This window comes from Atractosteus spatula, chromosome 3, assembly GCF_055471065.1.
Source record: "Atractosteus spatula isolate fAtrSpa1 chromosome 3, fAtrSpa1.hap1, whole genome shotgun sequence".
In the NCBI taxonomy this organism is placed as follows: Eukaryota; Metazoa; Chordata; class Actinopteri; order Semionotiformes; family Lepisosteidae; genus Atractosteus; species Atractosteus spatula.
The window spans coordinates 9,020,004-9,033,251 of NC_142708.1; the positions used below are offsets into that span (position 1 = coordinate 9,020,004).

Genomic DNA, 13,248 nt, shown 5'->3' on the forward strand with positions numbered 1-13,248 from the left:
CCCCCAAGTTTTTCCATTTAGACTGACGTTCAAGTACAGTACCATCCACAGATAAGAGTTACTGCCTTGGCTTTACAAAGTTGATGGGGGCGCCAATAAGCATGACATCAGTCTTGTCACAGTTTGACGAAGGAAATTTTGAGACATCCATGTTCTTGATGGCGGAGATGCGATTAGACAGAATAGAGACAGCCAGGTCAGTGTCAGCTTTGGTATGGATGTAGATTTGAGTAGCTTTGTGTAAAGAAGTACTTCCTGCTTGCTAAATTTACTTCCCTTAGCCAACGATCCACATTTCTTTAAAATCTTTGCCAAGACTCTTTATTTGACAAAAAGCTAGGGAGGCATTAAATATATGTGGGGAAAAGACTATGCTGATCATTTCTATATAGTACTTCACGTATAAGGCACACATTTCTTAAGTGACTGTGGGGAATCTTTCTGTGGTCTTCAGAAACAGGTGATTCAAAAATCAGACTGAGCTGAGCTTTAGGTGAAGTAAACCAAAATATGTTTTTAATGAAACAAATATAAGGCAAGTCCAGTAGGAAAACATCTCTACAGAAGTATTTATCGATATTCTGCTATATCTACTATACACTGTTTGTAGTCAAAATGTAGAAGTTTATTTACAAGTTAGTTTACAAAACACAACAGGACAGGAGTGGCTGCTGTTGAACATTTTTTGCAATGCCAAGGTGCAATTATGTTTCAATAACAGTAGGCTACCACAAAAACAACACAGAAAGCATCTATTTAAGCAGAACAGAAAAAAGGACTTTCAGCAACACGGGCAAAGCAAGAACACCGCCAAGCAAATACTTTGAAATTTGCTCTCGGTACTGTAATGGTAAGCAGTCTGTTGAATGACAGTCTTCTGCTACATCGGCGATCCTCACTTGTTGTAAGACACAGCTCAGTGTTTCAGAGGGAGCTCACACACTCACCAGTGAATAAAAACGTGGAAACAGTTTGTTTTAGTAGATATTAAATCAATGCTTGATTCAACTAACCAATTAAGAGCTTTGGTAGAATGAACACCAGTGGTGTCTGTGGCTCATGAGGCCCTGAACTAAGGAGCACTATACAACACCAATAGGACCAAGGGTGATCTGAGTTCTCTGTAATTGTGTAGCTTTTCGAGTTCACCAGGGCTGGTTCGAATCAGGGGTTCCCAGTCCTGGTTCTGGGGACGCCAACACCTGCTGGTATTCATTGCAGCTGAGCCGTTTGCTTGACTGAATTCATAACTGAACCAACGGGTTGCCTGGTTCATAAAACATACACAAGTTTTCTTTCAGGCCATTTCAAAGAAACAGGTAAAGGTTCACTCCATGCTGAAAGATAAAGAAAAGAAACACAACGTTTCTACTGTGGAGCCTTCTTAAATCTGCGCTCATCAGCTAACAGTACTTTCAAGAGGCCTAGAGAACCTGGAGACACACAGGCCCTCCTGTAACAGGATTGGGGACCCCTGCCTTAGACAGGTGTCTTGTAAAGTCTTGCTAGGACTCCAAAGAAAGAGGAGGGTGTTAGTTTTATGTGTTTTTTTTGTTGCGTTTATTCTGTGGACTTGGAATTGTGTAACCCTTCACTGTTGTGAATAAAAACATTTTAGCAGCATTGAAAACTCTTCCAAAGATTAATGCCTCACTTCCAACAGAACAGGACAAAACTTGAAGAACAAGACTGCAGTGAGCAGTCACCCAGCTCTGCCACACCATGAACAGAGCAAAGAGAAAAAAAATAAAATACTACAAATACAACAGAGCTTTTTGTTTAAAGTATAAATTTAAAGTATAAAAATGAGGTTTGTTAGTAGCCTGAATTTAAGAAACCAGTGCTACAACAATATATAAAGTAAAGTATTGCAAAGGATTTCATAAAATGATTTGCTGCTTGCATAACTATAAAAATTCAATAATGTATTTTAATTGCAAACTTTAACATTAAACCTCAGAATCCTAATTACAGAATGTTAAACACAAAAGGTGGCTTTAAGACACATTCATTCAGCTTCCTTCACTGCAGAATGTCATGCTCCCGTTACTTAAATCTCATCATTGTCATTATCCCTGTTTTTCTTTCTCATAAAGTCCTGGATCTTCTGCCTCATATTAGACAGCCCATTCTTCGTGTCGTTCTCTTCTTTTTTGGTCTTCTTAGAAAATGCAGAGCTCTGCAAAAATATAAAGAAAAAAACTTTAATCGGCAAGTAAAAATTATACGAATGCCACTGCTACATGAAAGTACATTCTAATCCCAGCACGTTTTGCCGTAATTAAATACAAATCACACCTAGTCAGGTTTCCACCTCTAATACGCTTTTTTTGCCCACTACTTTAAAAAGGTTGTAAAGATTGCCTGCAAATTGTTGCTGTGTAACAAAAAAACACTTTCCAAATGACCAAATTCATTGGATTATAATGCAAAACATATGTTTAACATTCACATCTAGGCGTACTATATAATTGTAACAGTTAGAACAGTAATGTCCACAGATCTCTCTAAGACAACAGTTATTTGGTTTAGTGAGTTAGTGAACTGCCATTTCACCTCTGCTGGCCATGACTTCTCTGACCTTTTTGCCTGTGTCCTTGTACAGAGATTTTCGGGATTCTCACTCCGGAAAAACATCAGAAACCAAGATTATCCTGAAACTTGGACCACACCTTCCCCCTGACCTCGGTGATGTCTGATTCTGATAAACTAATTTTCTTGTAAATTCCCTCCATTATTATAAAGATTTCCGCCCTTTACACCTCTCCCTCAAATCTGCATTCGTTCGGACAATCTTTCTCATCTGCGTGCCCTCTCTCACCTGCTCTGTCCTTTGTTCTCCTGTGCTCTATTTTCTGAAGAAGGCTCAACAGCCCAAACACTGGTTTTCCTCTTTCTGTTTAGGAGTTTCATCACCTTTACTTATCACTGTTCAGCCAATGCATGCTGCCTCAGCTCCCCGTACGAGCCTCTACTGTGTAAGCATGCTGAGTTTTTGGATGTACTGTACGATAACAAACAGTTTATAATGTTTCGATACAGTTTAGTAAACCAGTTATACTACTTTTCCCAGTTGCCTCCCTAGAGCAAAATCCACCCTCATAGGCCACATCATACGTAAACTTAACTGACTACAGGATTATTCTCAAACTTCCATATGAAAAGATACATAGTTTTTACACAGTGGCTATGCTTCTTATGTTCTTTTATTCTCCAGGTAATTTCAATTTAACCTTGAAAGTTCTTAAACTAGTGCATAAATTGTAGCATTCTGAGAGAAAAAAGATTATTTTATGATCCTCTATAAAATACTCTTGGAAAAAGAAAACCTAAACACCAATTTATTCCAAAAATGATTTGAATAAATATCAAGGGGCTTTAAAATTCAACTTTCTTAAAACTATTCAATTAAGGCATTTTCTTAGATTTTACTGCATATAGCATAGCACAGCTCTAAGCATGTCTTTAGAAAGAAATGTGATTAGCAAATGTTTATCAAAGATGCTTATAAGGTTAAACAGTATTTTATGATGAGAAATGAAGGAATGAAAGGGTTAAAATATACAGTTATTCAAGAAACTGAAGGTTAACTATCACATTCAGGGTTTGTAAAGACTATCATGAAAACAAAGATGATTATAGAATTCATAACTACATTTTTCGATACCAGGTTTTAAAGAATGAAAACACTGGCTTTTTTATGGAGATTAAAGAGAACGCTAAATATTTATTTGTTAACATTAAATTAATCATTACAGACGATCAGAAGCTATTCTGGACATCTAGCATATTTTGTTGTTAGTAGGTGGTTGATCTAAACATCTTTACTAACGTGGCTGATTAGATTGTTCCAGACTCCCACAACCATTTGTACACAAAATTGCCACCTGTTTTCAGTTATTTCAAATGACCTCTCCTTTAGTTTCCATTTTGTGTAATTCTTACAAGTTAATTATGAAACCACCTTTTCTAAAACTATGAACACTGTCCCCCTAGAATCATGCATAGAGGTAATCTTCTATTCTAGTGACATGTATGGTCACTTGCTTTTTTTAAGCGCCTTGGGGCAACCTTGTTGTGAAAGGCGCTATATAAAAATAAATTGAATTGAATCTTCTACAAAGCAAAGTGCTCTGTCTGCAGACTGAGTTTACGACTTTCAGATTATGAGAGTGACACACAGACTACTGTTTTAAAGGCTCCAAAAAAGCAAAGTTATGTGAATGTTGTAATGAAGATCCATTTACTACAAATGCAAACAATTTAACAGGACACAAAACTTTTCATTAAATGATTATTTCTATTTTAATAACAATTTTAAGGATCAAAATGTCTGCTAATATATAACAAATTACAAAGCAGGAAAGCATTGTGTTTATGCACAAATAAATTCTTATAAAACATGTAAAGATTTCATAATCATTTTAGTAAAATCCACTTATATTACCACGATATTAGGCTACTAATAATTTAAGGTTATCAAAGGTAACCTCCTTATTCTTACAATGTCTTGAATTTATTATTACCTTCAGTGTTTTATTTTAAGAAGTCTCAAATTTCTTTACCATTAAAGAAAAGGTGAGTTTGCGTAATCTTAACATTTAAAACCAGTTAAAAACCACACATTAATGTGATCATAAAAACATATAAATGCAGCTAATTTCTTTAGGTTGTTTCACATAAATTATGCTTTTTATCAGGAAGTAAGGTTTTAAGAGAGGACATGGATGGATCTTGATATTTTGAAATGATTTGCTACGTGGTCTGATTAAGGCAATTTTTAAATGTATTTAATGAATTACTTAGAAATGAAGCAAAAAATAACAATATAATTATACCAATAATCTGGGCAATCGTCTACCTTCGCCTGGTTTGTAGGAAAAGACCATCTGGCCACGTCTGGAAGTATTTTGCAGTGCAAGTGAAACTCCCTTTAAAGACACGCCTACACATTCTTGACGGAAAAGGGGAATTTTATGTTTTTACATTAAGTCCACAGATAAGACTGTGTAAATTACCCATCAATCAGGAAAATAAGGAAACTTATTTACCTACCTTACTGTATTTCAGCACTACTAAGTAAGCACGTAAAAAATAAAAAGTGGTTTATATTAAATGAACACGCTTTTATGAGATTAACAAAATAAATAAAAAAAATAAAACTGAGTCTGAACAAATTGAATAATCTGACTTTAGTAAACATTTAATCCACAGATGGCAAAAACATTGTGTCGACTCGTCCTCGCTGCCTAGAAAACAATTTTGACACTCAACTTCGACTCCTTTATACTGCAGGAAAGCCCGATTAATGTTTTTTTTTAATCGAAGGTGTTATATTTTAAAAAAACATTTCATTTTACTGACATTATGTTTTCATCTTTTCAGAAGTTCTCAACGATATTGTATTAATTAAAACCGAACTACCTGTGAACTACCGCAAATAATACACTATTTAGCAATGCAGTTTAAAGGAAAGTGAGAAAAAACATGATATCCATTATAGAGTTTAATACTTATTAACAGCACAATGCAGTCTCAAATTAATTTAAAAAAAGCTTTATCCATGGAGCTTCATTATTAATAACAGTTTCATTACATGCTGGTAATAAATATTAATCTCTATTTTCCCTAGCATTTTAGAAATTATCCCATTACAATCCTGGAACTGCGTCTGAAAACTTAAAACCTTTTTTATACCTTCATCAATTTCCACCATCGTGTTCCAGTACCTAGCACCCGAAGAATTAAATAAGCACTGTAGCTCTAGATCACTGAAATCGAGAAGAAAACAAACCTTTTCACACGCTTCACAATCATAGAGGAAAATATTTCAATCTGGAGAAAAAAAAACCTACGAGAAACCTGACGGACAATCATGTTTTAAGAACATCTGAAGCATGCGCAGCCCGTCAGGAAAAGAATTTTTAAAAATTACAAATCGGAGTTTTTGTTTTATACCTTATTATTGTAATCGCGTGAACTTTTGGTCATGAAGTAAAAAAAAAATCAAACGTCAAAATAACTGGCGCTTTCCACGTTTTTAGAGCTACTCACCCTTTCCTCGGCTCGGAGTTGTGCGTTATAATCAATGACCCTGACATTGTCCCACAAGACTCTGTTTCTTCCATAGCGATTAAGCATGTTTCGTGTTTTCACAGCGTAAACCAGCAGGATGATTAAAGCGATAGCGACCAGGATGCCACACACGATGGCTATAACCTGCAAATAAAACAGAAATAAGCTTTAAATCTTTGCACTTACGCGTATTTCTCCCCTTAGTGGGTTAAGTATTTCTTGACGTGTTCAAGCGCCAAGGACATAAAACGCGTTAAATAAGAACTACATATACTAAATTTGTTACCGATCCCTAGATTCCTGCTGCCTTACAGATTTTTTTTTTTACTTTAGTTGAAATTATGATGTCCAGATCTTTACACGCAACAAATGCAAATCTTACAGCTCTACAGTCAGTTGATTTAGTTTTGTTACCATTTGTAAGGTTACGCACAACATTAGCCATTTTTCAGTCAGTGGGTGTTAATCCTGTTTTGGCGACTACTTGGAAGAGTTTAGTTAACAACCACTAAATATCTTGTTTCATTAAATACATTTGATAGAATGTCAAATGACTCTGAATACTTCTATATCTTAAGTCATTGTAGAAATTGTAACATTTCTGCCTGATCTCTGCTAATAAAATATTATTTAATACAGAAGATTCCCCTTTTCAGTATACGCCTGACTGCAATATTCCTTTGATTTTTGTTTTGCTGTTATAACATTGAAAATAATATTAATTTTATCCTCAATTACAGAATTATTTTCTATATCGCATAGCATTTCCAATCGCATTTTTTTACCTACACTGTAAATTCATTATTTTGCTATTCATTCCTACACAGAGAAAGGAACCACTTTAGTTTTTTTTTAATAAACTTGTAAATCCATTTGGGTCAGCACTTTCTAATCTTTGATTTGCTTGCTCATAGTATGAATTTGTTTGGTGCCTGAATACCTTTAATTGAACTCTCATTTCTTCACATTCTGCTTTCCCAAAAGCTGCAAACCTTTATTTTGAACTCTACCTGTACTGTTTTCGAAATCTACTTCAAAACATATCTTCGTATATCTTCAGTTCCCAATAGTTCTCTCGTTCCCCGTTTCAATAACTCTATCTTCATTGTTTGAAAAGACTAGATCGATAGAATCAATCGTTCTATTAAGTGGAAACAGTGCAAACTAGTTTGAAGTAAATTCAAAGCTGATAATAGGATGCACTTCTACACAAAAGCAACACAAACTGAACATCTCCCCAGCCTGGGGTGACAGACGGGCCCACACACACGCAGAACACCAGTGGGTCCTAGCAGAGTGTCACTAACCTCCTGTGGCTCGACGACGCAGTAATGGTAGAGATACTGGCTTATGAAGATTCCAGAGGCGGGGACGCTATTGCCCTGATACTGGGAGCAGAGCGCTATGACCTGGTTGTAGTAAATGGAACCAGAGGTCTGCGCGGCAGGGTTCACCCCCACCAGGTAGATGATGGTGGCGATGAACATTAAGACGCACAAGATGGCGGCGATGATGATCACGGCCAGGTAAAACCTCCTGGATTTGGAGACTTCCTGCCGGGAGATGACCAAGATGAAGATCACCAGCGCTGCCAGGAAGCCGATGGCCGCGATTGCGATGATGAATCCCTTGGATGCCCTGGGGTCCAAGTAGTTCCCGCCAATGTCTCCGTAGCCGGAAGCTCCTCCAGAGCCGTAGCTGCCCCCGAAACCACCGTAACTGCCCCCACTGCCGAAATTGCCCCCGTACGATCCCATCCCCATTCCGGAGAAACCCGTGAGCCCCATCTCCGTGTCCCAGACCAGCGTGGAGGCCACGCAAGCGAAGACAACAACGCAGAGGATGACGATGATGATGGCCATGATCTTGATGATGCCCGGAGGGGAGTTCCACTTGTAGAAGTGCAGGAACTCGCCGTCCGGGTAGGAGTAGGAGTACGTGGGCTGGGACATCACGCGTCGGCTGTGGGCCCCCCTCGAGTGCGAATAGCTCCTCATCGGACTGGAACGGGGAAAAAAAAAAGACAGGGCACAATTTTCGGACGTGGCAAAGAACATTAAACAGAGTGGGTTTTAAGTTGAAAAAAATCTGTGGTTAAAAAGAAAAAATCCATATGTAGTTTGAATAAAATCTTCCAGTAACCTGTGCTACAAAAGCAGCTATGGTAACCCTTTCCAGAACTACACCTAAATGTCCTTTTCTAGTAATAGTTCTTGAACAATTTTCACCTTAAATTGTTAAAGTGTTGTATATCTTTCATCTCAGTTTTGTGGTATACCAGCTATTTTACATAGCTGTAGAACATCACATTAAATTAAAAGAAAATACCCCACAGGTCTCTGGTGGGGAGACAGACTGCTGCTGTACTGTGCACCACTTTTTTACATACTGTACTGACATGAAGAAACAAGGCCGTGCATGGCTACATTTTTTTTTAAAAAGTGACAGGAAACTAGAAACACGTCTTCTACAAGGCAACACAGTGCAAAGCAGAGGAGTGTCCAACTTGTAGGTATAGAAGAGATGAGCAAGCATCGGCATACATACATTGCCCTGCTAGAGTGATAAGAAGGTTTAGCAGACATTGCTGGGTGCAAGCCTAGTCCTCCTGCAGCTGCTGTCTGGGTTTCTTCAGGGGGTGTGGTCCTGTAACTTCTGCAACAGAAGACAAAGAAATCAAAAGACCTTCAAAATCACCCGCCACCGGCGATGCTGAAATATGCAACAGCATTTAAAGTAATTATCCTGCATTGAAGACCATGACAGCCCCACCAGGAGCCCAGTGTGGTCCAGTGCATCCTGCCATCACCTTCATATCCGGCATGTGTCGTCCACTCTTAACTGTATGCAACTCGATACATCTCCCCACATCACACTCTTCCAGTGTTCAGAAGTCCAGTCTCTCCTTTCACAACACCGCAGTGGGTGGCCCTTGCTGTCTGCCCGGACACTAGTGGTTTGTGAATTGTCACTCTACTTTAAATGCCCATTTCCCACAGCTTCCGATTAAGGACTGGCGTGGAAAGAGAATCTCCCCCATTTGGGTTGAAATCAAAGGTGAGCCTTTCCAGGCTTGACTGCCTAGAGCACCATGGTGCTGCTGCCTTACAGTCCATGTGTCCTAGGTTTGTTTCCAACTTCGCTTGCCTGTGTGTGTGGAGTTTGTATGTTATCCAGCAGCCATTTAACCTTTAAACTCATGGCTGGCAGCCCACTGAAGCTCAGCAGGTGTGAGCCTGGCCAGTACCTGGATAGGAGACCTCCTGGGGAAAAACTTAGGTTGCTCCTGGAAGAGGTGTTAGAGGGGCCAGCAGGGGGCGCTCACCCTGCTGTCTTGTTTGAGTCCTAATGCCCCAGTATAGTGACGGGGACACGATACTGTAAAAAGGCACTGTCCTTCGGATCAGACGTAAAACAAGGGTCCTGACTCTCTGTGGTCATTAAAAACCTCAGGGTGTTTCTCAAAAAAAAGTAGGGGTGTAACCCTGGTGTCCTGGCCAAAATTCCCTGTAATCTTTACCAGTCAAGACTTCCAAATAATCCCCATCTATGAACTGGGTTCATCACTCTGTTCTCCTCCCCACTGATAGCTGGTGTGTGGTGAGTGTACTGTGTGAGAGTATGTCACCTCATCCAGGTGGATGCTGTACACTGGTGGTGGTGGAGGGGAGTCCCCATTACCTGTAAAGTGCTTTGAGTGGAGTGTCCAGAAAAGCACTATATAAGTGTAAGCAATTATTATAATTATTTTTATGCGCTCATAGTGTTTTTTGCCAGGTGGTTCAGTTTCTTTTTACCACCAAAACAGATGGGGTTAGGTTTGATGGGCTACCCTATCCTGTCCTTTTCTGGAGAGAGAGATAAGTGTGAGGGTGTTGTTTTCCAGTAGGACCAGTTCTGGCTCAGTGACTAAAACAAAATGAAGCTGAATGAGCTGAATGGCATCCTTTGTAGTCATGATGTTGTGATATTTATTTCTAACAAGGTGTGAAAATTGTCTTCTCCACTTTTGGTTCAATAGCTCCATGTGCCTCAATGGCACTTCATTTTGGTGTGTTTTTATATCGACCATCCATTACCAGTAGACCTCTGAGGCTCTCCGAAGTAACACATTAGCCAGGTCTGCTGTTGCCTTCATCAGTGAAGTCCTAGGTGCTAGCCATCTTGCCCCTTGTAATCTCACTTCAGGCAAATGGCGATTTGTGCCTGATCTGTTACTACTTTACATTCCTAAGGAATCATGGGACATACTTCTTTTTGGGTTGTTTCAATTACTTTGGACAGGATAAGCCACACCTACGAAGCATGCCATTTGCCAAAAGTTTGGAAGGGCAGTATGTAGCTGTTGAATCCAAATGCTTTTTAATCATTAATTTAATGGCAATATAATAAGTGACTAATAATAGTTTCTTTTGAAACAAAAGGTTTAACTAAATTTGTTTCCCCTCAAGATGATGTCAGCATTTTCAAGGGCTTTTCACACAACTATCAGATAACCATACAAAACTCGAAGCAAAATGTCTTTTTAACAGCCTTACCATCTAGTAAAATAAAGACCAGACGGCTACAATATGTCGTTAAAGAGATGTACACTTGTCCCTCATTGTCCCTTTCAATTTTACATCACATGGGAGACAGCAGTTGGGAACAAAACCAACTGTATCCCAAGAGGTATATTGTAGCGCTCTTGGGTTCACGTGGGTATGCGCACTCACCGCTGCCTCCTCAGGTCGGCCCCCCCACCGCTGGGGACTCGAACCCGGGCCTCCGGCGTTACTCAACAGGGACCCAGCCTGGTGAGCTAAAGGCAGATTTCCCCTTAGCCCAACGGCTGCGGTCCCTGCTATCCACAGGTAAGGGCGGTAACGTCACCGCGCTGGTAACCCGGCTTGAACAACCTGCAATGGTTTCGACAATATATTTTACGTGTCGAAACATCGGTGAGACAGATTGTCTGCGCCTAAACTGTGATGTAAAATACTGAGTTAATAAATAAACCGGCGTTTTAAACGACAAAACAATTCACAAGAAACTGGGTAAATGCACACATTAATGAACAAGACTTACCGACTCTTATTCCGTGTTATCACTATTTATTAGTCCTTTTTTGATCTTGCGTGTTGGTTCTTTAAAAATCGCTTTTAGTCCGCTCAGTCACCCCAGCCTAGGGAGCGACACTAGTGCTGCGATTGTCACAAACCTGCGATCGCGCTGGTGCTGTCTGGTAATATCCTTAACCAACACACTGCATCCACCCTCCCCCTAGAGCGCCGAACCCGTACTCAAAAGCAAACGAGCCGGTTCCTCCGGGTGACGCGGTTGTTGTTGTTGTTGTTATTTCGAAGAATATTTGTGTGAAATTTAACATTGAAAATACTTTTAAGTATGGATGGGAAAAGCAGTAAAATAAATTAAGACCGTAGAAATACAACCAAAAAAACCTCTGTAACTGAAGGCTGATTGCGCTTTACAATCAGGAGATGCGTCTGATTGAAGTAATCAATAAATTACAAATGAAGGCGTTGAGGTGTAAATTGTGAAAACAGGACCCCACATGTGTAACTCTTGTTATGTGACAGCACGTCCCGTCTTTGTCTTATCATTGATCACGTTTTGCCTTTATGATACATTGGAAACATTATATTCCGTGTTCATCTCTATATTTTCTCTCTTTTTTATTTTAACTCAGTATTTATTCAAAATAGCCCTCCCCCGTCGAAATGTGCAGTCATTTTAATGATTGTCTTGAAAAGGACAGACACACACAATGGTTTGTTGAGAGTCGTTAGTAGTTGTGTTAATGTTTGTTGTTATTCACCCGCAGGTGTTCAAGCTATGAAGCTGAAAATCGTCACTCGGATGAACTTCTTCACCTCTGACTGCGCCTACCAGCCCCCTACTACTAGCGAACACGGCAGGAGCGCTCAGATCTCAGAGGTGTTTTGTAGGGAAGTTGTATTTGCACTAGCCTAAAACACAAAGATCCACTTTGGATCACCAAGTAAAACTTACTTCATTGACTCAACTATAAGATGGATAGATACTTTATTGATCCCGTGAGGGAAATTGCAGAAAAGCACACATCAGACTGAAGAAAAAAAGTCACTGTATGTTGAAGAAAACTACTGTACATACACACCACCCAGCGCGCAAACCATCTTTTTTTTTTGCTTGAAGTACCTTTGCAAACTTTCTAAAAAGAGTTTCTTGTATATTCAGAAGACTTTTTTGCCCACCACTAGCTACTTTGGCGCAATTTTAAATTTGCAAGTCAATCAATCCGTATTAGCTACCGCGCTCTACAACAGAGCGATTAAGTCTAGGACAGATTCTCTTTAGCGTCACATTTTCAACCCAAGACCTGCGATAGGTGTCAATGTCTTGGGGGGTTTCTGGGCGCGTTCCCTTTGTCCGCTCCAACACACCTTCAGATCGTCAATCTGCGGTACTCGGATACATACCACGCATTTTGCGTCTCACCGCCTTAGTTCGGCTCGGAGGAGTTTTAACTAGTTCTCAGCTTCCCAGCCAATGTCTTAATGACGCCCGTCACAGAAATCATGTGAAAAAATGTGTAGAAACGAAACAGTACCCTTTTTGGATTGGGTCTAATAGTGGTAATGAGTTCCATAATTTAAAACAAAAAGCGGCCTCTCCGCTATTTCTGTATTTCACACGTGGTATTTGCAGATCTCATACGTAGTGCAATTACTCTTAACGTTCTCTCGTGTGTCTAATAGCTCTAAGTGTTATAAACTAGGGGTGTAACCCCGGCGTCCTGGCCACATTTCCCATTGGCCCTTACCAATCATGGCCTCCTAATAATCCCCCTCTATGAATTGGCTTCATCACTCTGCTCTCCTCCCCACTGATAGCTGGTGTGTGGTGAGCGTTCTGGCGCACTATGGCTGCCGTCACATCATCCAGGTGGGGCTGTACACTGGTGGTGGTGGAGGGAGTCCCCATTACCTGTAAAGCGCTTTGAGTGCAGTGTCCAGAAAAGTGTTATATAAGTGTAAGCAATTTTATTATTATAAATGTACTTAAACACTAAAGCTATTAAAGCTATTCAGAAGTGAAAACAGGTTAAAGCCCAATACCAACAGGGCCAGAGCGATGTTGTTGCACACAAATGCGGTTAGCACGAGATAACGCCCCAAAGAGAAGGTCTAC

General features: G+C 39.8%; 1 protein-coding gene across 2 annotated transcripts; it reads right to left on the bottom strand.

The window, feature by feature from the left end:
- Positions 1-488: 488 nt before the first annotated feature.
- LOC148837357 (occludin-like) lies at positions 489-11,359 on the bottom strand. 2 transcript variants are annotated; one of them, XM_088910794.1, is made up of 6 exons: positions 11,143-11,359; positions 10,791-10,973; positions 8,623-8,730; positions 7,383-8,076; positions 6,055-6,219; positions 489-2,179 (listed from the first exon to the last, which is right to left on the bottom strand). In XM_088910794.1, the coding sequence occupies exons 3-6, from the start codon at positions 8,658-8,660 to the stop codon at positions 2,051-2,053; spliced, it is 1,026 nt and encodes a 341-aa protein (XP_088766920.1). In that variant the 5' UTR covers positions 8,661-8,730; positions 10,791-10,973; positions 11,143-11,359; the 3' UTR covers positions 489-2,050. The 2 variants fall into 2 exon arrangements, with proteins under 2 accessions (XP_088766920.1, XP_088766919.1); XM_088910793.1 differs by lacking the exon at positions 10,791-10,973 and having other exon boundaries at positions 11,143-11,309.
- Positions 11,360-13,248: the final 1,889 nt, after the last annotated feature.

What these genes read in the sequence shown, in the direction of transcription:
- LOC148837357 (XM_088910794.1), bottom strand. Translation starts at nt 8,660, where the DNA reads ATGTCTGCTAAACCTTCTTATCACTCTAGCAGGGCAAT. An exon ending in GCGTCGTCGAGCCACAGGAG is followed by an intron (nt 6,220 to 7,382) that starts GTTAGTGACACT and finishes TTTTATTTGCAG; the next exon opens with GTTATAGCCATCGTGTGTGG. An exon ending in AACTCCGAGCCGAGGAAAGG is followed by an intron (nt 2,180 to 6,054) that starts GTGAGTAGCTCT and finishes ATATTTTTGCAG; the next exon opens with AGCTCTGCATTTTCTAAGAA.